At 48.4% G+C, this 24,176-nt stretch overlaps 1 protein-coding gene, 5 non-coding genes and 1 pseudogene across 6 annotated transcripts; 6 read left to right on the plus strand and 1 right to left on the minus strand.

Annotated features, from left to right (window-relative positions):
* Positions 1–1,946: 1,946 nt before the first annotated feature.
* On the minus strand, positions 1,947–2,018 carry Trnaa-ugc (transfer RNA alanine (anticodon UGC)). Its single transcript has one exon. It is a non-coding gene; the product is annotated as a tRNA-Ala (tRNA).
* Positions 2,019–2,278: 260 nt separating this feature from the next.
* Positions 2,279–2,350, plus strand: Trnad-guc (transfer RNA aspartic acid (anticodon GUC)). Its single transcript has one exon. It is a non-coding gene; the product is annotated as a tRNA-Asp (tRNA).
* A 1,801-nt stretch (positions 2,351–4,151) lies between these two features.
* Trnaf-gaa (transfer RNA phenylalanine (anticodon GAA)) lies at positions 4,152–4,224 on the plus strand. Its single transcript has one exon. It is a non-coding gene; the product is annotated as a tRNA-Phe (tRNA).
* A 386-nt stretch (positions 4,225–4,610) lies between these two features.
* Trnad-guc (transfer RNA aspartic acid (anticodon GUC)) lies at positions 4,611–4,682 on the plus strand. The gene has a single exon. It is a non-coding gene; the product is annotated as a tRNA-Asp (tRNA).
* Positions 4,683–6,344: 1,662 nt separating this feature from the next.
* Trnaa-ugc (transfer RNA alanine (anticodon UGC)) lies at positions 6,345–6,416 on the plus strand. Its single transcript has one exon. It is a non-coding gene; the product is annotated as a tRNA-Ala (tRNA).
* A 329-nt stretch (positions 6,417–6,745) lies between these two features.
* On the plus strand, positions 6,746–6,845 carry LOC142842779 (U6 spliceosomal RNA; annotated as a pseudogene).
* An 11,390-nt stretch (positions 6,846–18,235) lies between these two features.
* Positions 18,236–23,183, plus strand: Ubc (ubiquitin C). Its single transcript, XM_075978195.1, has 2 exons — positions 18,236–18,738; positions 20,210–23,183. Exon 2 carries the CDS (start codon positions 20,213–20,215, stop codon positions 23,099–23,101), a length of 2,889 nt encoding a protein of 962 aa, XP_075834310.1. The 5' UTR covers positions 18,236–18,738; positions 20,210–20,212; the 3' UTR covers positions 23,102–23,183.
* Positions 23,184–24,176: the final 993 nt, after the last annotated feature.

Raw genomic sequence — 24,176 nt, forward strand, 5'->3', positions numbered from 1 at the left:
GTGCGCCACCACCGCCCGGCCCCAGTGTAAATTTTAAAAGAGGTGGTGGGGGCAGACAGCAGGACTCGGTTTTGGTTTTGAGACTGGTTCTGACTGGCCTAGGACTATGTAGGTCAGGCTGGCCCCAGATTCCTAGAAAATGGCTACCTCTGCCTTCCAAGTCCTGGGACTTGAACTTGGGTCCTCTGTCAGTCTTGGTGGCAATTTTCTTTATCCATTGAGTCATCTTGAAGGCCCTTGTTTCAGACTTTTTTACTTTGAAGCAGGGTCTCGTGTAACCCAAGCTGGCCTTGAGCATACTGTGTAGCCTGCCTTAAACTCATAATCTTCCTGCCTCCACCTCCCAAGACCTAGGACACAGATGTGAGCCACCACACTTGGCTCAGACAGTCTTGTACCAATCTTCCTGTATCTTCTGGGTGGTAAAGGAACAGTGTGCTCTGGCACTGCTGACCCAGTACTGTTTTCCCCTTAAGCTTGGAGACTAACTCCTGGCCTACTGGTTACTTCACCGGATTCACCCCTTAAATCACCCTGCTTTATCCAGGAATGTTCTCAAGCTGTTGGAGAGGCAGCTAGGAGACCTGGTCCTCTCACCTCCACGACTGGCATCTATGAATAAACTATCTTTCTCCAAACCTGCCCTGGTGACCAGCATTCAGGTGGTTTTAGAGGCCTGTCTTGGTAACAGGAGAGATGCTCACACTCTCAATCATGCAGAAAAGTAATAGTCCCTATGCACTTAGAAGTTAAAGCATCAAGGACTGGAGTTGTGGCCCAGGATACCACCCCAGTGCTGCATAAGCCAGGCAGGTGTGCTTCACACCTGTAACCTCATCCTCGGTGAGGATAAAGAATTTTAAGGATCAAGGCAATCAATCCACCCAGGCTGGTGAGCAGATAGGATCAGTAACACCTCCAGGTGTGCTAATGAGAAAGCGTCTCACAGCCCAGGATAGCCTCAGACGCCACTCGGGGTGCTGGGACGACAGACATGCGCCACCAAGCCTGGTTTACGCAGTACTAGCTGTTGTACATTCTAGGTAAGCACGCTACAAACTGAGCTAAACTCCAGCCGTCAAATAATATGCTTAAATAGATTGTTTTCCAGCCCACTGGCGCACCTCCGTGTAGGCATGCATGCTATCGAAGTAGAGAGTAGAAAGTCAGGGGGCCACATATGAAAGTGACAAGCTTCAGAGTGGCAGAACAAACCTAAGGGGAATGACTGAGCAAAGCATGTGGCCCCCGGGTTAGGCAATGTTACATAGCTGCCTACTGAATCAGCCAGAACACCCCGCCGCCACCACCCAACCCGCTGTACCTCCAGCACCAGCCTGCAAAACTTCACGTGGCCGCCAGGAGGAGCCTTTAAAACACTGATGATAGAGCCAAATCCTCCTGCCCGTGGTGGGGTGGGGGGTTTTAAACCTCAGTTCCACCTGGTTCTGTCCCCGTTCATTAAAGTCCAGACACCGGCCAGCTTTCTGTCTCTTTCATCTTAAAGCTCCCGCTCCGCACTCAAGGAGTGTGCACCCACCGGTTCCGGTTCATGCAGCTCTTGTGGATGTCCCCGCAGTTCTGTGTCGTCATAAAACATAAAACATTCCTAGTGTTAACCTAGAGCAGGAATTTGAGTTCCAGAAAGGCTGAGACTCCTTGTATGGACTTTGCAAGTTCCTGGGCTACTTGAGGATTTATTTGGACACATGATGGGTGCACATTATGCGACAATAGGCGCCCTGGAGCCACCAGTTAGAGAACCTCCTTGGAAATGAAATGTTTTCCTCCGGCTCCCTTGATAAGTAACTACGGGAGTTGGTTTACAAATGCTGATTTCGCCGCCCGCGCAAAACCGGCATGTCACGCAGGGTCCTTCCTGGCGTGTTGCTTTCTGACCTGATTTAATGCAGGGTTTTTGTTTTGTTTAAATAAAACTCAAAAAGTGGAGATGCCGGGGATTGAACCCGGGGCCTCATACATGCAAAGCATGCGCTCTACCACTGAGCTACATCCCCTAGTGGTGGGCAGGGTTTTCCGAAATGATGATGATGATGATCAAACACACGCTGCTGTAAAGTCCGATTTCGGCTCGTGACGATGACGTCAGGAGCTGAGGTCTCAAAAAGAAGGGAGGGAGAAAGAGAGAGGGAAAGAAACAGAGAGGAAAAATTGAAGGAACAAAAGAGGAGGAATACAAAAAAAAGGAAACGTAAGTGCAAGGCCTTGCGTTTATCCGTCTATAGTTACTTGTCTGGGAAACTTTTAGCATGGTTCATCCTCGTTAGTATAGTGGTGAGTATCCCCGCCTGTCACGCGGGAGACCGGGGTTCGATTCCCCGACGGGGAGACCGCAAGCTAGGTTTTGCATTTCACAAATCCCTGGAATTTTGGAAATCCTGTACTAAGGAGCATCAGGCCAACAGAGTCTCGGCTTATCTGCCACCGTCGAGTCTCTTTACCCTTTCCTACTTTCGTGAATTTTACAAGGACCTCCTGAGTTCACTTGGGTTCGTATATGTGAACATGGCTAGGATGGAGATCCAGCCCTAGGCATCTGGCTAATGCCAACTACAAAGAGTGTGTCCCAGCCTGCCCACAGGGCTGCCTCTACAGAGACCCCTTCCTCCTTCTCCAATTTTTCTTTCCCACCTTACTCCATTTTTTGTCGTGAATAGGTTTTGTCATTTATTATTTTTTTTATTTATTTGTAAAAGCCAAGGTAAAGCATGTTCTGAGAAGCATAAAGCAGGTGCCCACTTCTCACAAAAGTTTTGTTTTTTAATTTTTGCTTGGCCTGTAACCCTGACAGGCCTTCAACTCCAGGAACAATTGTCCTGCCTCAGCCTCCCCAGTGCTTAGCTTACAGAACTTCATTTCCTCCGCTCCCATTTCTTTGTTTTGTTTTTTGAGACAAGACTTTACCCAAGATGACTCTTTTTTTTTTTAAGATTTGTTTATAATTTTATGTGTTTCGCCCGCGTGTATGGATGCGCGCTCTGGACATCCCTGCTGTTTGTAGTTGACAGCCAGAGGGGCCAGGTCCCCTGAAACTGGAGTTGATGGTTGTGAGCCTGAACTCAGTCTCAGTCCTGTCCAAGAGAGCCCAGTGTGTGGATGGATGGGTACTGTAGCCTGGCTGTGTGACCTGCAGCTGCCAAAGCCACGTCGAAGCCCCCAAGGCTGGGAGTGCCAAACAATAGAAAGGTTAAATCCTCTGGGACTGGAGGCTGCAAGCCCATAGTTCTCTCTCTCTCTCTCTCTCTCTCTCTCTCTCTCTCTCTCTCTCTCTCTCTCTCTCTCTCTCTGTGTGTGTGGTGTGTGTGTGTGTGTGTGTTTCCTCTGTGTGTGTGTCTGTCTGTCTGTCTTTCCTCTCCCAACTGCTTCTTATCATAAGACCCACCCCAATGACTCCACATAGTTGTAGACATTCTTTAAGGTCACGTTCTGACGTATTACATACACATTGTCAGAGCTGAGACAGGTGAGTTTTGGCGGGTACACTTAGGGGACCTAGGTATGCTAAATCGACTGACTTTGCTTGCTCGGAAAGACGACAGTGCCTGTGGTCAGCTTTCCACCCAACCATCATGCCAACTCTTGGCCATAATCTTCACCCCTTCCCACCCCCAATCCCAGATCAAGGCCGTCAACAAGGTCCCTTTCCTCCTCCTAGGTCCCCTCAAAGTCTCTCTCTAGGCCCGCATCTGCAGGCGTGGCCCAGACACCGCAGCTCCGGGTTGGACCGCCACAGCAGCACGCACCCCTCCTGGATGAGGCGGCCGGTGGGCATGCTTTCAGTAGTCGGGGAAGACCTGTGTTGTGATTCACTCCCCATGGGCTTCCTTCCAGCTCTGCCGAAAACCTAATTTTTCTTCTGGCCACTACGGGGACCTCACTTTTCTCTCCCTGGTCCCCAATACAAGCCTTTCCCTTTCTGATCACGGAAGAGAAGGAAGCAGGTAGAGCCTGGAGTGTTTATTCGCCTAGCCAGCGTCTGTTACCACCGGGTGCCTGGCAGGGGCCTGCGTGTGACCAAGGGATGAAACACAGGTAGTGTAAATTTCCAGGCTTCGGATCTTAGAAAAGCCAAGGAGGCAAAACTTTCGAAACGACAAGAAGGAGAGCAAAAGAACACGGGAACAGCGGCTGCCGAAATAGCTCAGTTGGGAGAGCGTTAGACTGAAGATCTAAAGGTCCCTGGTTCGATCCCGGGTTTCGGCAGCTACTTACTTTTGTGCATTATTTCCTTCCAATTTACTAAATGTTTTTATATTTTTTTCTCAGAAGCTCTGAGCACCGTGCACTAAAGCCAAAGGTCCTGAAAACTTCCCAGCTTCTCCCTTTTTGGGCGAATTGAAGTGTTCCTAAAGCGCCTTATGCCGAAGCATGTGTTAGTCACTGTGATTTTTGTTGATGTCTGCTGGCGTCTATTTATTGATGTCTGAGGTCTGAATCCAGGTGTCAAAATTAAAAAATCAAGTAGAAAATGGACATTTCAAGGGTGAGTTTCAATCCAATCAGATTATTTTTTGCTTTCATAAACTAATAGGTCACGGAATTCAAAGCATCTTAAGAGAGGTTCTTGCCGACACTGCAAACAGCTCTCTTCCTCGTTAGTATAGTGGTGAGTATCCCCGCCTGTCACGCGGGAGACCGGGGTTCGATTCCCCGACGGGGAGATTGCAAACTTTTTTTTTTTTTTATTAATTCCGTTTGTGTTTTTCATCCGTCTTCCAACCTATTTAAATTCTTCAACTCCCACAGACAAACTTCATCCTGCCGCAAAAGAACAATAAGCTCTACCCTCACTGCTGGGCCCCGTCCACTTTCACGTGAGCTCAGCTTGGGTAACCGGTCACAGAAAAGTTGCTGTACCTCGGTGTCCCTGGTCCCCTCAATCACACGATGGAGGCCCAGACCCGGCTCACTCTGCCACCTACACTGTGTCTCCTTACTCCAGCCTCTGCCCACACACAACCTTCTGATGTCTGTCAATTTGAAACGTTTCCTTGTCCCTTTTCCATTGTACATGTTCCCAAACTGTCACCATCCTTCAGTTCATTTATTCTCTTGTGGGCCCCTTTAGGGAGGTTGGGTGGTCAGTAAAAAGGAGCCAAACACGAGAACTGAGAATCATTCCACGCTGAGGGAATAGCGAGCGCAAATCCCTGTGGGGAGGGAGAGGAGCAACCTCGGCTTGTTCCTTGAGCCTTGTTCAAAGCCGGTCACTTTTTTATCTGCCGGGTTCTCTCCCAGCGCGTCGGACCCAAAGGAGGAAGGGCCAGACCGGTTGCCCATGGACTCCTCTCTTCCCTGTGAGCAACGCAGTCTCTATCCCCCTGAGACCCAAGGGCAAGATGATGTATGTGGGACTTCACGCAGTGGGCAGGGGGATGACGGTGTAGGATGCAGCAGCCCCTTGCTACAGTCCACACCAGCGACCACTGACACATCTCGTTCTAGAACCTGTACAGGCTCTATCCTTGTCGCCTGTCCTAGTGAGCAGGGTTGGTTGGGTCCTTCCGTGTCTCACTTGAGGCTCAGAGAGGTCCGGCAACTCCAGCTGCTATGCCAACCTTCTTGCAGACGGCGCTAGGCTGCAGTTGCTGCGAACGCGCTAATGAGTATGTCAGGCAGATAGATCATTTGAGGGTGCAGTATCCACGCCGGAAATGATAGGCAATCCCCAGGTGTAGCGACTCCCAAAGAACAATCCCCCGGCCCCCGACAATTTTCACAGAGATAGTGCAGTCTGAGTCCTTGCTCCAAATTTGAGCCCTAATTGTGGGGTCTGCAACCCCCACAATTTTCATATCCAGAAATATGGATATTTCCATGTCATTTTCATATCCAGAAAATTCTTCCAGGAGAAGGGCAGGTGAAGAGAGGGAGGGAGAGACAGAGATACACAGAGAAAGGGAGGGGGAGGGAGAGTGAGGGAGAGAGAGAGAGAGAGAGAGAGAGAGAGAGAGAGAGAGAGCGCAAAGCTGCATGTTTTAATAGTGACATGGAGGGAAAAGAGAGAGGAAGGGCTTCAAGCAGGGTTATAAACTCAGTCATCGAAGTCGGAAAGTATGGAAGCAGAGAATTCTGGTGAGGAACACTGAGATCAAGTCCTTATTCATTGGGGTTTATTTTTGTTTTATTTCTACTTTGTTCTCTGATTCGGGAAAAATTTTAGCTTGTATCAACGCAATGACAATAACGTTTGTTTGGTAAATATAAGACAATTAATTTTGCTAAGCCCTCAAAACCCACGCAAATTTAATTTAGAGGAAGACAAAAAAATAGTTATTCATAGAGTATAGCAGAGATTTTCCGAGAGAGTGCAAGGGCGTGTGGGGGATGTAGCTCAGTGGTAGAGCGCATGCTTTGCATGTATGAGGCCCCGGGTTCGATCCCCGGCATCTCCACTCTCTTTTCTTTTTTTTTTTTTTTTTTTTTTTTTTTTTTTTGATTTCTGGGTTTTGCAACTAAATAGAGCCAGGAAAGACATTCTTATAAGGATTGCCACGAGGTAACCTCTTGGAACTGAGAATTTTACCTGTAAAAATTTAAATATGCGTCGCTGGAGGAATCAAAAGAGAGCAGGCAGCAGGGAAAAGTGAGGACGGTGCGGGTGTGGAGATTGCTGCACCAGAAAGGACCATCAGAGGATTTTGCATGCATGACATTGAACCCCGGGGCCTTTGCGTGCTTAGAGAGGCACGGTACCTGCGTGTTTTACCATGCAATTAAAGGTGCACTTTAGTGCTGTCTATACTAAAACTGGAACGATACAGAGATTAGCGTGGCCTCTGCGCAAGGACGACACGCAAATTCGCGAAGCGTTCCATTAAAAAAGAAAGAAAGAAAGAAAAGAAAAAGAAAAAAAGGCACTTTAATAAAAATAAAGCAAGCACGACTCTAATCCAAGTACTCGGGAGACAGGTGGATCTCTGAGTTCGAAGTTCGATGCCAACAGGTCTTGGCCTACAGAGTGAGTTCTAGGACAATTAGGGCTTTAAATGCTAAAAAAAAAAAAAAAAAAAACAGACAAAACAAAATAAAAAACATAAAGCATAAATGAAAACAACTAAACAAATAACAGAAAATCAGATCTAGAGAAAGCAAGGCCTTTGTTTTTATTTATTTCTTTATTTACTTTTTGAGACAAGACCTCATTAAACTACTCTGACTGTCCTGGAAACTACTGTGGAGACCAAGCCGGCCTTGAACTCATAGAGATCGCCTGCCTCCTTATTGCTGGGACTTAAAGCTTAAACCACTGTGCCTGGCCCTTTATTTTATTTTTAAATTATTACTTTGTGTTTTATTTCACCTGCATCAGTTTTTTTCTGCATGTTTCTAGGTACCATGTGCTTGGAGTGTTCAAGGCCAGAAGAGGGTGTCAGGTCCCCTGGATCTAGAGTTACAGATGGTTGGGAGCAGTCGCCTGGTGCTGGGAACTGAACCTAGGTCCTCTGCACGAACACCCGGTGCTTGCAACCCCAGGCAGTAAATATTTGTCGTTGTGCCAATATGGGTGCACACCTTTAATCCCAGCACTCCGGAGGCAGAGGCAGGCTGGTCTACAAGAGCTAGTTCCACGACGGTTATGACTGTTACATAGAGAAACTGTCTCAAAAAAACAAAAATAAACAAACAATGTCTTCGTATCGTATTCATCCCTCACATTGCCCCTCCAGTTCCTCCAGGATCATCCTATCCCCATGTCCCCTCCTCCCAAACTCATGCCCCCCCCCCATATATATGTACACTCACCGAGTCCAATTTGTGCTCCCCGTATACCATGGGTGGGGCCATTCGCTGGAGTATGGTCAGCCTACCAGGGACCCTCCCTTCCTATCAGCCATCAACTTTCCATAGCTTCTGAGCCCCTTCTCCATCAAAGCTGACTGTTGACTGGCTCCTGTGAAACAGTTTTACACCACAGCTCTGGCTGACTTGGACCTCACTATGTAGACTAGGCTAGTCGGGAACTCACAGAGATCCACCTGCCTCTGCCTCTCAAGTGGTCAGATAAAAGGCATAAATCAAAACTACCAGCTTATTTTATTCTTTTAAAAAAAAAGGTGGGGTGGAGAGAGAGAGAGAGAGAGAGAGAGAGAGAGAGAGAGAGAGAGATCTCTTAGAGCATTCCTGTACCTACTTGGTGTTGCTTGGTCTCCTCATGTGGATATTGGGAACCAAACACGGGTCTCTGCAAGAACCGTAAATGCTCTTATTCGCTGAGCCATAAGAAAAAAACATAATGTTCTCCCAGGCTCCATCCCTGCTTAAACCCTTCTGCCCCACTATTTATTCCCCCTTCTTTCTCTTTCTTTCTTTCCTTCCTTCCTTCCTTGAGACAGGGTCTCTATATGTAGCTCTGGCTGTCTTGGAGCTCACTGTTAGACCAGGCTGGCCTCAAAACCCCCAAGACATCCACCCGCCTCTGCCTCTCCAGTGCTGGAATTAAAGATGTGCGCTACCACACCCAGCTTCGCTTTCCATTTCCTTACTTCATGTCTTCTATTACCCTGCCACTGCTATTCATAAAGCCTGGTTTTTCCTCCTTCTAGACCCCCTAGTTTCTTACAGTTCATATATAAAAATTAGAAAATAACATTCCCATATAAAAGAGAACATGTGATGTTTGTCTCTCTTAGCCCAAGTTACTTCACTTAATATGATATTTTTTCAATTTCATCTATTGTCCTGCAAATTGAATAATTTTGTTTTTCTTCCTGGCTGGCTTTTGTTAATTGTCACCAATGTCACACATATAAACAAGGAATCTTGCTGTTAATCCCATCTCTCTCTCCCATTTTCAACACCCTCATTCCCAATCTACCCTTTTTCCCTTTTATGTCAAAGTTTTTCTCAATTATTTTTAAAGATTTATTTACTTTTATGTGTGGGTGTTTGCATTTGCACCACGTGTGTGCCTGGTGCCTGAGGAGGCCAGAAGAGGGTGTCATATCCCTTAGAACTAAAGCCAGCACTCTTACCTGCTGAGTCATTTCTCCTGCCTATTATCATATTTGAAACAGGGTCTCACTAAGTACCCCTGTTCTTGACCTCACCATGTAGACCAGGCTAGCCTCAAACTCAGTGACCCACCTGCCTCTGCCTCCTGAGTGCCGGGCAAAGTTTTTATTTTTGAGACAAGATACATATATATATGTGTGTGTGTTACATTTGTGTAGTGTGGTCTTCTTCATGTAAGACTCCTAACAGTGAGAGCAGGGATGTCTCTGACTCTGTGGCCTGCTTTAGAGACCCATTCCTTCTATCAGATAACCTCATCCAATCTTGACAGGTGCCTAGTCTCACTGTAACTTGATATACCATGAATGGCTAAATGACTAATATCCATGGGATGCCCAAGTGCATCTGTGGAGGAGGAGTGGATGGGTAGGGGGGGACTGGGCAGAGATGAGGGAGGGAAACTTTGGATGGGATATAAAAACAAAAAATATTTTAAAAATGACAATTTTGTTTTTCAACTGCTGCATTTTAAGCTGGAAGAAATGGCTCATTACCCGTATTTCCAGAACATGGATGGCCGAGCTATATGATGAGTTCCAGACCACTGTGGGCTAAGAGACCTTGTCTCAAAACAACAACAACAAAAATAACTTTAAATGGTGAATGTGGAGAACATACAATGACACATATGCACGGGAATGGCTTCATGAAACCTGGCAGTTTGCACGCTAACCAGAAAATACTAATTAAAAATGTCTTTTAGGGCTGGAGATCTGGCTCAGGGGTTAAGAGCATTGCCCACTCTTCCAAGGGTTCTGAGTTCAATTCCCAGCAACCTAATGGTGGCTCACAACCATCTGTAATGGGGTCTGGTGCCCTCTTCTGGCCATCAGGCATACACACAGACAGAATATTGTATACATAATAAATATTTTTTTTTTTTTTTTGGTTTTTTCGAGACAGGGTTTCTCTGTGGCTTTGGAGCCTGTCCTGGAACTAGCTCTGTAGACCAGGCTGGTCTCGAACTCACAGAGATCCGCCTGCCTCTGCCTCCCGAGTGCTGGGATTAAAGGCGTGCGCCACCATCGCCCGGCTCATAATAAATATTTTAAATAAAAAATAAAAATGTCTTTTACAGTAAGAAAAGACCGTTAGAGCCCGTTAGAAGTCCATGGATGGGAACGTCAGAGAAAGGCAGGAAGACGAATGTGGAGTTTGTTAGATGTCCATGGATGGGGAAGATTAGGGGAGGGGTGAGCTAAGTGTTTAAAAGAGATGGTTTTATGCCGGGCGGTGGTGACACATGCCTTTAATCCCAGCACCCAGGGAAGCAGGGGCAAGTGCATCTCTGTGAGTTCAGGGCCAGCCTGGTCTACAGAGTGAGTTCCAGGACAGTCAGGACTACACAGAGAAACCCAGAAAGATGGGTTGTTGTGGCTCAGTTCTGAATCCCAGCGTTTGGAAGGCTAAGGCAGGAAGACCACATGGAGTTTATGATCAGCCTGAATGGTATAGTATGAAACTCTAGAGAGAGCAGAGGGACCTGGAGAGATGGCTCAGCACTTACAAACACTTGCAGACGACCAGAGTTTAGTTCCCAGCACTCACAATCATCTCTTGTTAAAGATTTTGTGACCTCTAGGAAAAGACCATGGACTCAATCCAGTTATAATTAAAAGGTTCATTAATTACCTGCTAGCAGGATGAACAAACTGAGCCAGATTTGAGATTGCCATGTAGGAGGGGCATGGGGAAGGCCTTTTCCCCCCAGACAGGGTTATTCTTTTTTTAATGTAAATGTGTGTGTATATATGTGTGTGTGTGTGTGTGTGTGTGTGTGTGTATATATATAATTGATTTTTATTGAGCTCTACATTTTTCTCTGCTCCCCTCCTGCCTCTCCCCTCCCCTTTAACCCTCTCCCAAGGTCCCCATGCTCCCAATTTACTCAGGAGATCTTGTCTTTTTCTACTACCCATGTAGATTAGATCTATGTAAGACAGGGTTTTTCTCTGTAGCTTTGGAACCTGTCCTGGAACTAGCTCTTGTAGACCAGGCTGGCCTCAAACTCACAGAGATCCGCCTGCCTCTGCCTCCCAAGTGCTGGGATTAAAGGCGTGCGCCACCACCGCCTGACTGAGGAAGGACTTTTAAATGAGGAAAATCACATGAAAATGTTCAATATCTATGTAGGCAAGTAAAAACTGTTGTGGCCTGCCAAGTTAAGAAGTTAAGGAAAAGGCTGGGCGATGGTGGCGCACGCCTTTAATCCCAGCACTCAGGAAGTAGAGGCAGGCGGATCTCTGTGAGTTCGAGACCAGCCTGGTCTACAAGAGCTAGTTTCAGGACAGGCACCAAAGCTACAAAGAGAAACTCTGTATCAAAAAACAAAAACAAACAATATTTGGGTATCTGTGTAATAAAAAAAGCAGTTAGTCATATCATAACTAGGTAGTCAGGGATGTACATTTTTGGGTGGGGTCACTGAGTCAGGGTTACTGGGAACTTATCTTCCAGGGACTGGAGTCAGCAACAAATGGCTGGTGGGTACCAGTGAATGGGTGGGCACTAGATGGATGCCTAGCATAAAATGGAGCTTCTTTAGCCATAACACTATAACTCCAGTGCCAGTGGAATCTATGCCTTCTCTGGCCTCCTCAGTTACTGCATGCAAGTGGTGCCCAGACCATATGTGTAGGCAAACGCCTATACACATAGAGTAGAAACAAGTAAATCTCTAGACAAACAGGGTTGGGGCATCGAGATAACCCAGTGAGTAAAGCGGTAACTGCCAATTCAGCCCCACCCGTGTAAGGGTGGGAGGAGAGAGTGGGCTCCACAAGGTTGATATTACCTCCTCGTGCATGTCATCACACACACACAGCTCCACCCCCAGTAATAAATGAATAATAGGTTTTTAAAAAGGGAGGATGTCTGGGTATGGAAACTGTCTCTAATCTCAGCACTGGCAGACACAGGAAGACCTCTTTGCATTTAAGGCCAATTTGGTCTACAAAGCCAGTTTCAGGCAGCCAGAGCTATACAGTCAGACTGTCTTTAAAAAGGGAAGAAAGGGCTGGAGAGAAGGCTCGATGATTAAGTGTACTGCCTGCTCTTCCAGAGAACCAGAGTTCGATTCCCAGCTCACAACTGTCTGTAAATCCAGTTCCAGGGGATCTGACACCTTCACACCAATGCACATAAAATAAAGTAAATCATAAAAAAAAACTACTCTTTGAAAAAAATAAGGGGAGTGGGCATTGGTGGCACATGCCTTTAATCCCAGCACTCAGGAGGCAGAGGCAGGCGGATCTCTGTGAGATCGAGGCCAGCCTGGTCTACAGAGCTAGCTCCAGGACAGCCAAGACTACTGAAAAGGCAAAAATAAGTAACTAAATAAAGGTATTTTTAATACAGACTTATGTATGATGTGGGGATCCCAAAGAGTGTGGAAAAGGGCTCCCTTCCATTTTTTGTGATGGTGGAACAGAACTGGGGTGGGGTTTGAAGTTACTGTCTTCACAGGGTTGTTAGGAAACCTCAATGAGACAGCTGACTGGCTCCTGAGGGCTCCTGTCAGGATTGCCATCTCTAAGAGCTAGGCCAAGCCCACAGCGATACAGGAGACAGGCACCTTTACTGTAAACAATGTGAGATCCTCCGATGATGTATCTGGGAAGGAATGAGGCTATGCCCACGGTCATGAACGTTCACGACTAGTACCTGTCTGTGAAGGCAATCTAAACTCTGCAGAAGCAGCTTTTACAAAAAACATTAGCTGTACTAGATTTCATTTCTTTTCTTTTATTGGCCAAGATCAGACCTCAGCTTGTAAAGCAAAGGGAGAGAGAGAAACACTTCTGGTTTATGAACAAAGGTAGAAAGGCTGGACTCTGGATCTCAGCTCACACAGGGCCCAGGCACCATGGTCTGCTCTGAAGCTCAGACCTCAGAGCTGAGCTCTGAGAATTATTTGCTTTGAGTTTTATTTGTTTGGTTGTTTTGGATTTTTAAGACAAGGGTTTCTTTGTGTAACCCTAATTGTCCTGGAACTTGCATCAAACTCAGAGATCTGCCTGCCTCTGCCTCCTGAATACTGGAGTTAAAGGCTCTCGCCATCACATCTGGGCTTGGTTTTGTTTTTGAAGACAGGATCTTGCAGAAAAATGGATGGAACTAGAAAACATTATTTTGAGTGAGGTAACCCAGACACAGAAAGACAATTATCACATGTACTCACTCATAGGTGGTTTTTAAACATAAAGCAAAGATAACCAGCCTACAAACCAAAATCCCAGAGAACTTAGACAACAATATGGACACTAAGAGAGACTTACATAGATATAATCTACATGGGAAGTAGAAAGTATAAAAAGACAAGATCTCCTGAGTAAATTGGGATCATGGGGACCTTGGGAGAGAACTGAAAGGGGGAGAGAAGAGGCAGGGAGGGGAGCAGAGAAAAATGTACAGCTCAATAAATATCAGTAAAAAAAATGTATAAAAAAAACAACAACAACAGGCCAGGCGGTGGTGGCGCACGCCTTTAATCCCAGCACTCGGGAGGCAGAGGCAGGCGGATCTCTGTGAGTTCGAGACCAGCGTGGTCTACAAGAGCTAGTTCCAGGACAGGCTCCAAAACCACAGAAAAATCCTGTCTCGAAAAACAAAACAAAACAAAACAAAAAACAACAACAACGAAAAAAAACCAATGACATATTTAAGACCTGTGGGGGTGTGTGGCCAATATCAGAGGGAGGCAGATCTGTCTGAGTTCGAATTCAGCAATGTCTATATAGTTCCAGAACAGCCAGGGCCACATAGTGAGACTTGGTCTCAAAAACCCAAATCAAAACCAAGTAATTCTCTAAATTTTCCAAAATTAGAAACATGTAGAGAGCACGGAGATGACACGGTGGGCCATGGCTGGCTCCCGTGAGAGTGGAGGCCAAGTCCAGCCTCTCTGCCCTTGTTCATAAACAGGAAGCAGAACACACACTCTGTTTTTCTCTGTCTCTTTGCTTTACAAGCTGAGGCCTGCCCTTGATAACCTTGTCTGGTTATACAACGCGTGACAAAACAGACTTCTGGCTCCACACTTCCTTTTGGGGAGAAAAACACCAGCTGACCCTTGTGCTTCCTCCCGTCCCCTAGAACGGAGCCCAGTGACACACCAGGTGTGACCTTCAGACCAGGCAAACCCGGCGGAGGACACGTAGGCGGCTGTCACCCGGCCCCACCCCCATCAGGAAGTTGGGGGCCTAGCCCTGCTCAGCTCACCACGCGTAGGTTGTCCTCAGCCAATCCGTCCCTGTTGCTGGGGCCCTTTCTCGGTCCCCATTGGTGACAGCTTTGAAGCAACCATCCCTGGTAGCCTGCAAAGAACGGATCTGTGTGCAGAACGAACTGCGAAAGGAATCTAGTTAGTGAGTCAGGAGACTTCCAGCACGTTCGAGCACTTCCCCATTCTAGGTCAGGAGGTTTGGGATTTAAGGGCTGTGACTTGACACCGAAGTCCCGAGGCCAAGTAGGACATTGAAGACGTTGGAGTCCCTTTCAGAAAAATGGACCAGCGATTGTGATAATCTCCCCCCAGTTCTCTGTACCGGACATCTGGGGACGCAGGATTCCGTGTGGGTGGCAGTTGCTGTCACTGTGATTTGTCACTGAGTGTCTCTGGTCTCTGTGACTAGGACTAGTATTATGCACCCTTTACCCTGAGGAGTGTGAGAGTTTGGCTGGATGGCTCACTCCTGACTGGGAAGCTGCTGTGTTGGGAAGCCGCAGCCAGCTCTGAGGGGAGGCCGTTTCCTCCCATCCTGCTTGCCCTGTGCCCTTGAGAAGCAGGTCACCTCTGTTTGTTGTAAGAACACAGTGCTGATGGGTTATTAAAAAACAAAATGACAATTTAAATGGGAAATTAAGAGGGGGAGTCGGTAGAGGTGCCCAGGAAGGAGCTGCAGGAAGGAAATGGGGGAGGTATGATAAAAATATATTGTATGAGCCGGGCAATGGTGGCACACGCCTTTAATCCCAGCACTCGGGAGGCAGAGGCAGGCGGATCTCTGTGAGTTCGAGACCAGCCTGGTCTACAGAGCTAGTTCCAGGACAGGCTCCAAAAATCACAGAGAAACCCTGTCTCGAAAAACCAATATATATATATATATATAGTATGTATGTATGAACTTCTCAAGGGTTATTTAAAATATATATATTTAAAGACGGGAGACTGGAGCTGGGCTTGGCGACGCCGCCTTTAATTCCAGCATTTGGGAGGCCGAGACAGGCGGATCTCTGTGAGTTGAGGCTAGCCTGGTCTACAGAGCGAGTTCCAAGACAGCCAGGGCTGCACAGAGAAACCTTGTCTCAAACAAAACAAAACAAAACGGAAAAAATGGGAGGCTGTGTTTGCAAGTAAATGTGCTTACAAGCCTGCTGATAACATGAGTTTACTCTCTGGGACCCACGGGGAGAGGGAATAACCAACTTGACTGTTTTGAGTTGTTCTCTGACCTACACACACAACACACCACAAACATACCACACACACACACCACATAATACACCACACAGACACACACACATACCACACATACACACACACACAGACACCACACAGACACACACAACACACACATATATCACACAAACACACACCACACACCACACAACAGCACACACATATACCACACACATCACACACACACACACGCATAATGTGATTTTAAAAATCCATGTGTCACCGGGCAGTGGCAGCTCACCCCTTTGACCCAACTTAACTCCTTTAAGTTGTCCTCTGAAAGAGGCAGGCGGATCTCTGTGGGTTCCAGGCCAGCCTGGTCTACAAAGCCAGTTCCAGGACAGTCAGAGGTACACAGAAAAACCCTGTTTCAAACAAAACAAAGCAATAATAAAATGATTAAAAAAAATCTGCATGTTGCCAGGCGATGGTGGCACACTCCTTTAATCCCATCACTCAGGAGGCAGAGGCAGGCAGATTTCTGTGAGTTTAAGGCCGGCTGCTTCTTTCTCCTAGACTACAGAGTGAGTTCCAGGACTGGTTCCATAGCTACTGAGAAACCCTGTCTTGAAAAACAAAACAAAACAAAACCATGTGTCCACTTCCAGAGAACTTGACCTGACAAAAATTAGCATATATAATCATAACAATGGGTTTCACTATATTTTCATACCTGTAATGTAATGTAAACATTTTGATGTTTGTTGGAAATAAAATAATAACCTATTTCTTACACATTTACCCCCATATTCTCTTCCTTCTCCCAAGACCCTCTGAACATTCTTCCCTTTTCAAGCTAACCCTTGGCCAGGTCTAGTCCTCAAGCCTTTTTCCTCCTCTTCTTCCCCCACCCCTGAAACCAAGGCTGTTTGGCTCTGAACCTTCTAGACTGGAAAGTGCTGACACCACCAAGCTGATGACTCAGCCAACAAACAGGAATCACAAGGCTGAAGCAAAGCACAGCCAAATATAGCCTGGTGGCTCTGAAGGCCAGCGTCACTTTAGATCCAGCCTCGCGGTGTTGTCCCCTGCCAAACTTCTGTCTGAAATCTAGAAAGAATTGACCTGCACAGAAATCTGTCTCAGAAACCACCGGGGTGTCCCAAACCCAGAGAATGACATTTTAATTTCTCAGTGGCATATGACTTCATTCTTGGAAATCACAGAAATTAAAACCTTTCATCTTGACTTTTTATGAATTCCTAAGCCAGGAAACCAGACATGCCTAAAATCTGTGAAATCTAACCTGGTGGTTAGTAGAGGCAGGAGGATCCCTGCAAGTTAGAGCCCCACCTGGTCTACAGCGTGAGCCCAGGGCAGCCAGGGCTATGTATGGAGACCCTGTCTCCAAAAAAAGTAAAAAATTGCTGGGATTAACGACATGCCCAGCAAGGGAAAGGTTTATTTTATTTTTAATAACATATGTAAATGTGTGTGTGTGTGTCTGTATGACGTATGCCACATGCGTTGTCAGTTCCCCCAGGGACATTTGACTCCCTGAAGCAGTAATCACAGGCCATTATGAACTGACTGACTTGGGTACTGGGAACTGAACTCAGGTCCTCTGAAAGTTATACCTGTTCTTATTGCTGAGCCATCTCTCTAGAGACCCCAGGGATTCTTTTGTTTGTTTTACTTTTGTGGTTTTTCAAGATAGGGTTTCTGTGTAGTAGTCCTGGCTGACCTGGAGCTCACTTTGTGGACCGACAGGCCTCAAATCCACTTGAGATCCACCTGCCTCTGCCTCCCAAATGCTGGAATTAAAGGTGTGTGCCGCTGCCACCTGGCTTGCTTTGTTTTTCTGAGACAGGGTTTCTGTGTAATAGTCCTGGCTGACCTGGAGCTCATTCTGTATGTAGATGAGGCAGGCATGGAACTCGGAGATCCTCCTGCTTCTGTCTCCCAAACGCTGGGATTGAAGGCGTGCTTCATCACGTTCCGCAAACATGTATAAATCTTAAGGACTTTACATCTTATTTAATGAATTAAGGGAGTGGGGGATGGATGTAGCCTAATGGAAAATGACTGAAGATTTTCCCAGCACTCAGAGGCAGAGGCAGGTGGATCTCTGTGAGTTCGAGGCCAGCCTGGTCTACAGAGCCAGTTCCAGGACAGGCTCCAGAGATACACAGAGAAACCCTGTCTCTGAAAACAAAACAAAAACCTGGGGCTTAGGTTTGGTGGCACACACCTTGATCCCAGCAGAAGAATCTCGGTAAATTTGAGGTCAACCTGGTCTCAAATAAAAAAGCTAAATAAAATAGCTTGTTCCAGGAAAGCCAGAGCTACACAATGAGATCCTGTCTCAACAACAAAAATATAAAAAGTCTAGGACCTCAATGGTGGGTGAAAATTTGATGTTTCCTTAGTGACAATCACACAGAACCTTCCCGAATCCAAGGACACGGTAGGCATAAACAGACTCAAGAACATTCGGGAAAGATCTAGTTCTGTTGGTCTAATGCCAAGTTTTCAAGAGCTGTGTGGATTTTTTTGCCTTTAAGGAATTGAGATTAATTTTCCAAAATCGGGGAGAGGCTTCCCATTTTATAATTCCTCCACCCCCCCACCCCCACCCTCCACCCCCGTCCCCGTGGGTCCTGAGGAGCCATCAAACATTTATTAAAAAAGCTTTCTCTTGTTCCCCTTGTTTTGAGATTTGCACAGTCATTCACCCTGTCACTGTGCCAAAGAGGTGAGGGCTGGGCTCAGGGACCGGCCGAGCTGAGGAGAGGAGGTCTCCAAAAGGACCCCAGTGTGACAGGAGGCAAAACCCTGGGTCCCTAGAACGCCCTGATGCCACACGGACCCCCAGACGGGGTCAGCTGGTGGGGCCCTTGGCCTCGAAGCTGCACTGCGCATGCGCCGAGCTCCGCTCCTGCCGAGCTGATCCGAGCCGGGTTCTGGCGCCGACCACGTCGTGATTGACGCGTCACACACGCTGATCCCTCCGCGGTGCCGCACGAGGTCTCAGCCCTTCCCCGCCACCCAAAGCCCCCACTCTCTGGGATCCACACACGAACACGCCATGAAGTGACCTTGCTGGTTCTAGTCAGCCCCTTCCGCTGCAGAGACAAGAACAGCCTTGGAAAGTAGTCCCTAACCGCATTTCCGCGGAGGGATCGCGGGAGGGCGGGGCTTCCTATGATACATAAAGCGACGCCGGGCTGGTCGCGGCTAGTTCCGTCGAGACCTCGAGTTCTGTCGATACGTCTCTAGGAGGATCGCTGCCGCCAGCGCTGGTGAGGAGGAGGCCGCCGCGCCGGCGGGGCTGAGAGGCGGGGAGGGGGGGACGGGCGGCCCGCGGCCTGGACTTCGGTTTGCGTGGCCCGCGAGGAGGGCGGCTGTCCCGAGGCGGAGGACCCCGCGGCAAGATGGCGCCCAGGTGGAAGGCTGCGGGGAAAGACGCGCGGCCCTGAGGCCCTGGCCGAGGTTGGGGAAAGCAGGCCCGCGAGCCCGCTGCCGCCGGTTAAGCGGGGAACTTGCGGCCACCCTTTTGTTTGCTTATTTATTTTTTGCTATTTTTTTTGGCGGGTTGCGGGCCGCAATGATGTGAGAGCCCTGGGAGATTGATTGTCGGCCGAGGTCTGTCGGTTTTGCTTCCGGTGCTAAAGGCGGAAGTGCGACTGAGACGTCGGGGACAGGAGGGTGTCGGTAGGTGGCGGCTCAGCCTGGCCTAGGGCACCTGTGACGTCGCGGTCACTATGGGCTGATAATGGGTGGTGAGGCCATTTGCCCTGACTACCTTTCCCTCACTTGCAAGACAGGGTTTGGGCCTCGGGTAGCGTCTTCAGAGTGAACAGGAACCGGAAAAGTGAGCCTCAGATTGAGTTTCGTTTCCTGTCTGGTGTTGTTTTAGGAGACTCGATGCATAGCCAGGGCCGGGGCGGCCTTAAACTGTCAGATTCCGGCCTCTGCCACCCACGCGATGGGATGCAAGGCCTGAGTCGCCACTCCAGACCCCATTAACAGTCTCTGTTTCCTGCAGTTTCGTTCCTGCTGTTGATTTGGGAACTATTTGGATTACTGACTTGTGGGTCTTTCTGGTTTTCTTACTGTTTTTGTCCATGGCGTGCTTTCTGACCCACATTTGTTCTTTTGGGGGAGTAGCAGGGTTGAGACAATAGGGTCTCACTGTCCCTGGCCTCCCAACTAATTCGAGATCTGTGTGCCCCAAGTCTCCTCATTGATAAGAATAAAGGTGTGCGCTGACTCGGGTGTTTAGTTTATTTTTATTTAAAGGAAGTCGGTCTCTTTACGTCTGTATAGGTCAGACTGGATCTGCTTCATGCCTGTTTGGGGTGGAGACACCCAGTTGACCCCAGGTGTGAGTGTGGAACAGGCTTTCCTTCAAGTTATACAAATAGTTAGGAAATGACTTTCAGCTTAAGGTATTGCAGGTTCCACCCACCAAATTAGTAACCTAGACAGAGCTCACTATACCTAGATGTCTGTCTTTTGGGTTTGTTTAATTTTTTTTTCCAGACAGGGTTACTCTAGCCCTGGATAATCTGGAAGACCAGGCTGACCTTGAACTCAAAAGTCACTGCCTTTACCTCCCAAAAGCTTAGATAAATACGGTTTTACAACAGGATTTGTGTAACTAGAATTTGGCTATGTGAACTAAACTGGAATGCATTTCACATATACCCAACTGTTAATGCCAGGCCACTAACATTGGTATCATTCCTGCCCTGTTTATTTTTTTGACAGACAATGCAGATCTTTGTGAAGACCCTGACAGGCAAGACCATCACCCTGGAGGTCGAGCCCAGTGACACCATTGAGAATGTCAAGGCAAAGATCCAGGACAAGGAGGGCATCCCCCCTGACCAGCAGAGGCTGATCTTTGCAGGCAAACAGCTGGAAGATGGCCGCACCCTGTCCGACTACAACATCCAGAAAGAGTCCACTCTTCACCTGGTCCTGCGCCTCAGGGGTGGGATGCAGATCTTTGTGAAGACCCTGACTGGCAAGACCATCACCCTGGAGGTCGAGCCCAGTGACACCATTGAGAATGTCAAGGCAAAGATCCAGGACAAGGAGGGCATCCCCCCTGACCAGCAGAGGCTGATCTTTGCAGGCAAACAGCTGGAAGATGGCCGCACCCTGTCCGACTACAACATCCAGAAAGAGTCCACTCTTCACCTGGTCCTGCGCCTCAGGGGTGGGATGCAGATCTTTGTGAAGACCCTGACAGGCAAGACCATCACCCTGGAGGTCGAGCCCAGTGACACCATTGAGAATGTCAAGGCAAAGATCCAGGACAAGGAGGGCATCCCCCCTGACCAGCAGAGGCTGATCTTTGCAGGCAAACAGCTGGAAGATGGCCGCACCCTGTCCGACTACAACATCCAGAAAGAGTCCACTCTTCACCTGGTCCTGCGCCTCAGGGGTGGGATGCAGATCTTTGTGAAGACCCTGACTGGCAAGACCATCACCCTGGAGGTCGAGCCCAGTGACACCATTGAGAATGTCAAGGCAAAGATCCAGGACAAGGAGGGCATCCCCCCTGACCAGCAGAGGCTGATCTTTGCAGGCAAACAGCTGGAAGATGGCCGCACCCTGTCCGACTACAACATCCAGAAAGAGTCCACTCTTCACCTGGTCCTGCGCCTCAGGGGTGGGATGCAGATCTTTGTGAAGACCCTGACTGGCAAGACCATCACCCTGGAGGTCGAGCCCAGTGACACCATTGAGAATGTCAAGGCAAAGATCCAGGACAAGGAGGGCATCCCCCCTGACCAGCAGAGGCTGATCTTTGCAGGCAAACAGCTGGAAGATGGCCGCACCCTGTCCGACTACAACATCCAGAAAGAGTCCACTCTTCACCTGGTCCTGCGCCTCAGGGGTGGGATGCAGATCTTTGTGAAGACCCTGACTGGCAAGACCATCACCCTGGAGGTCGAGCCCAGTGACACCATTGAGAATGTCAAGGCAAAGATCCAGGACAAGGAGGGCATCCCCCCTGACCAGCAGAGGCTGATCTTTGCAGGCAAACAGCTGGAAGATGGCCGCACCCTGTCCGACTACAACATCCAGAAAGAGTCCACTCTTCACCTGGTCCTGCGCCTCAGGGGTGGGATGCAGATCTTTGTGAAGACCCTGACAGGCAAGACCATCACCCTCGAGGTCGAGCCCAGTGACACCATTGAGAATGTCAAGGCAAAGATCCAGGACAAGGAGGGCATCCCCCCTGACCAGCAGAGGCTGATCTTTGCAGGCAAACAGCTGGAAGATGGCCGCACCCTGTCCGACTACAACATCCAGAAAGAGTCCACCCTTCACCTGGTCCTGCGCCTCAGGGGTGGGATGCAGATCTTTGTGAAGACCCTGACTGGCAAGACCATCACCCTGGAGGTCGAGCCCAGTGACACCATTGAGAATGTCAAGGCAAAGATCCAGGACAAGGAGGGCATCCCCCCTGACCAGCAGAGGCTGATCTTTGCAGGCAAACAGCTGGAAGATGGCCGCACCCTGTCCGACTACAACATCCAGAAAGAGTCCACTCTTCACCTGGTCCTGCGCCTCAGGGGTGGGATGCAGATCTTTGTGAAGACCCTGACTGGCAAGACCATCACCCTGGAGGTCGAGCCCAGTGACACCATTGAGAATGTCAAGGCAAAGATCCAGGACAAGGAGGGCATCCCCCCTGACCAGCAGAGGCTGATCTTTGCAGGCAAACAGCTGGAAGATGGCCGCACCCTGTCCGACTACAACATCCAGAAAGAGTCCACTCTTCACCTGGTCCTGCGCCTCAGGGGTGGGATGCAGATCTTTGTGAAGACCCTGACTGGCAAGACCATCACCCTGGAGGTCGAGCCCAGTGACACCATTGAGAATGTCAAGGCAAAGATCCAGGACAAGGAGGGCATCCCCCCTGACCAGCAGAGGCTGATCTTTGCAGGCAAACAGCTGGAAGATGGCCGCACCCTGTCCGACTACAACATCCAGAAAGAGTCCACTCTTCACCTGGTCCTGCGCCTCAGGGGTGGGATGCAGATCTTTGTGAAGACCCTGACTGGCAAGACCATCACCCTGGAGGTCGAGCCCAGTGACACCATTGAGAATGTCAAGGCAAAGATCCAGGACAAGGAGGGCATCCCCCCTGACCAGCAGAGGCTGATCTTTGCAGGCAAACAGCTGGAAGATGGCCGCACCCTGTCCGACTACAACATCCAGAAAGAGTCCACTCTTCACCTGGTCCTGCGCCTCAGGGGTGGGATGCAGATCTTTGTGAAGACCCTGACAGGCAAGACCATCACCCTGGAGGTCGAGCCCAGTGACACCATTGAGAATGTCAAGGCAAAGATCCAGGACAAGGAGGGCATCCCCCCTGACCAGCAGAGGCTGATCTTTGCAGGCAAACAGCTGGAAGATGGCCGCACCCTGTCCGACTACAACATCCAGAAAGAGTCCACCCTTCACCTGGTCCTGCGCCTCAGGGGTGGGATGCAGATCTTTGTGAAGACCCTGACTGGCAAGACCATCACCCTCGAGGTTGAGCCCAGTAACACCACTAAGAAAGTCAAACAGGAAGATGGACGCACCTTTCTCAGCACCCTGTCTAGAAAGAGCACTCCTTGTGCTTGTTCTTGGGCTTGAGGGGAGATGTCTTAGTATCCCCCATCTTTTAAGCTGTTAACCAGTTTCATTGCACTTTGAATAAAGTTCTTGCATTCCCAAAGGTCTGATCTTGTTTTTGCTTTTATTTGTTTGAACCTGATGTTGAATTGTGCAGATTATTACGTTTGTAAAATTTCAAGCTTGGGAGTTAAGTGGCTCAGTTAAGCCCACTGGCTCCTTTTCCAGAGAACCAAGGATCGGCGGTGTCCAGCATCAACAGTGCAGCTCATCTGTAATTCCAGTTCTAGGGCCTCCAATAGCCTCCAAGGCAGGCAGGTAAAACTGTATGGGGATACAGTTTTTTGCTCTTTTTAACTTTAAAAACAAACTTGCTGTCACATGCCATTAATTCCAGCAGAGGTAGACAGATCTCTTGATTTCAAGGCCAGCCTCGGCTATACAGAGAAACACTGTCTCAAAAGACTACGTGGATGATTGCCATGGGTAACAGTAGAAAATAAAAATTCGAGGTGGGGTGGGAATTTTCAAGTTATGGTTTCTCTGTGTAACTTTGGGGCCTGTTTTGGAACTTGCTCTGCAGACCAGGCTAACCTGGAACTCTGGAGATCCTTCTGCCTCCCAAGTGTTGGGATCAAAGGCATGCACCACCACCTGGCTTTTTAAATATTTGTAGGTGTGTTCCTGCTCATGGTTGAAGATTGGAGTCAGTTTTTCCATTCTGTGGTACCCAGGACTCTTAACTTCCTCAGGCACAGCAAGCACTGACTGACCTATTGCTCATGTTGGAGTGTGTAATACTTAGTGTTTCAAGTGTTCAATTTAGTATATAATTCTGCTGTCTTTGCTTTTAGCCAGAGCTCCCACTCCAGTGTGTTCAGCTTCATACATACACAGGTATAGCTCACGAACAGTGGGAGAGAGCTGTATTGTATACACTACTAGTTCACTTCAGACTTCAGTATTGTCAGGTTTTAACAGTTTTCATCCTGTGCAAAGGGGAGAAACTCTCAAAAACAGGAAACCAAGGTCACACATGTATTCAATAAGTTCAGGCATGTCAGGAGCATGTAAAGAGAATTGCTCTGCTTCTCAG

This window comes from Microtus pennsylvanicus, chromosome 1 (assembly GCF_037038515.1).
Source record: "Microtus pennsylvanicus isolate mMicPen1 chromosome 1, mMicPen1.hap1, whole genome shotgun sequence".
Taxonomy (NCBI): domain Eukaryota; kingdom Metazoa; phylum Chordata; class Mammalia; order Rodentia; family Cricetidae; genus Microtus; species Microtus pennsylvanicus.

Coding starts and splice junctions, on each gene's coding strand:
- Ubc (XM_075978195.1), top strand. CDS start 20,213: ATGCAGATCTTTGTGAAGACCCTGACAGGCAAGACCATCACCCTGGAG.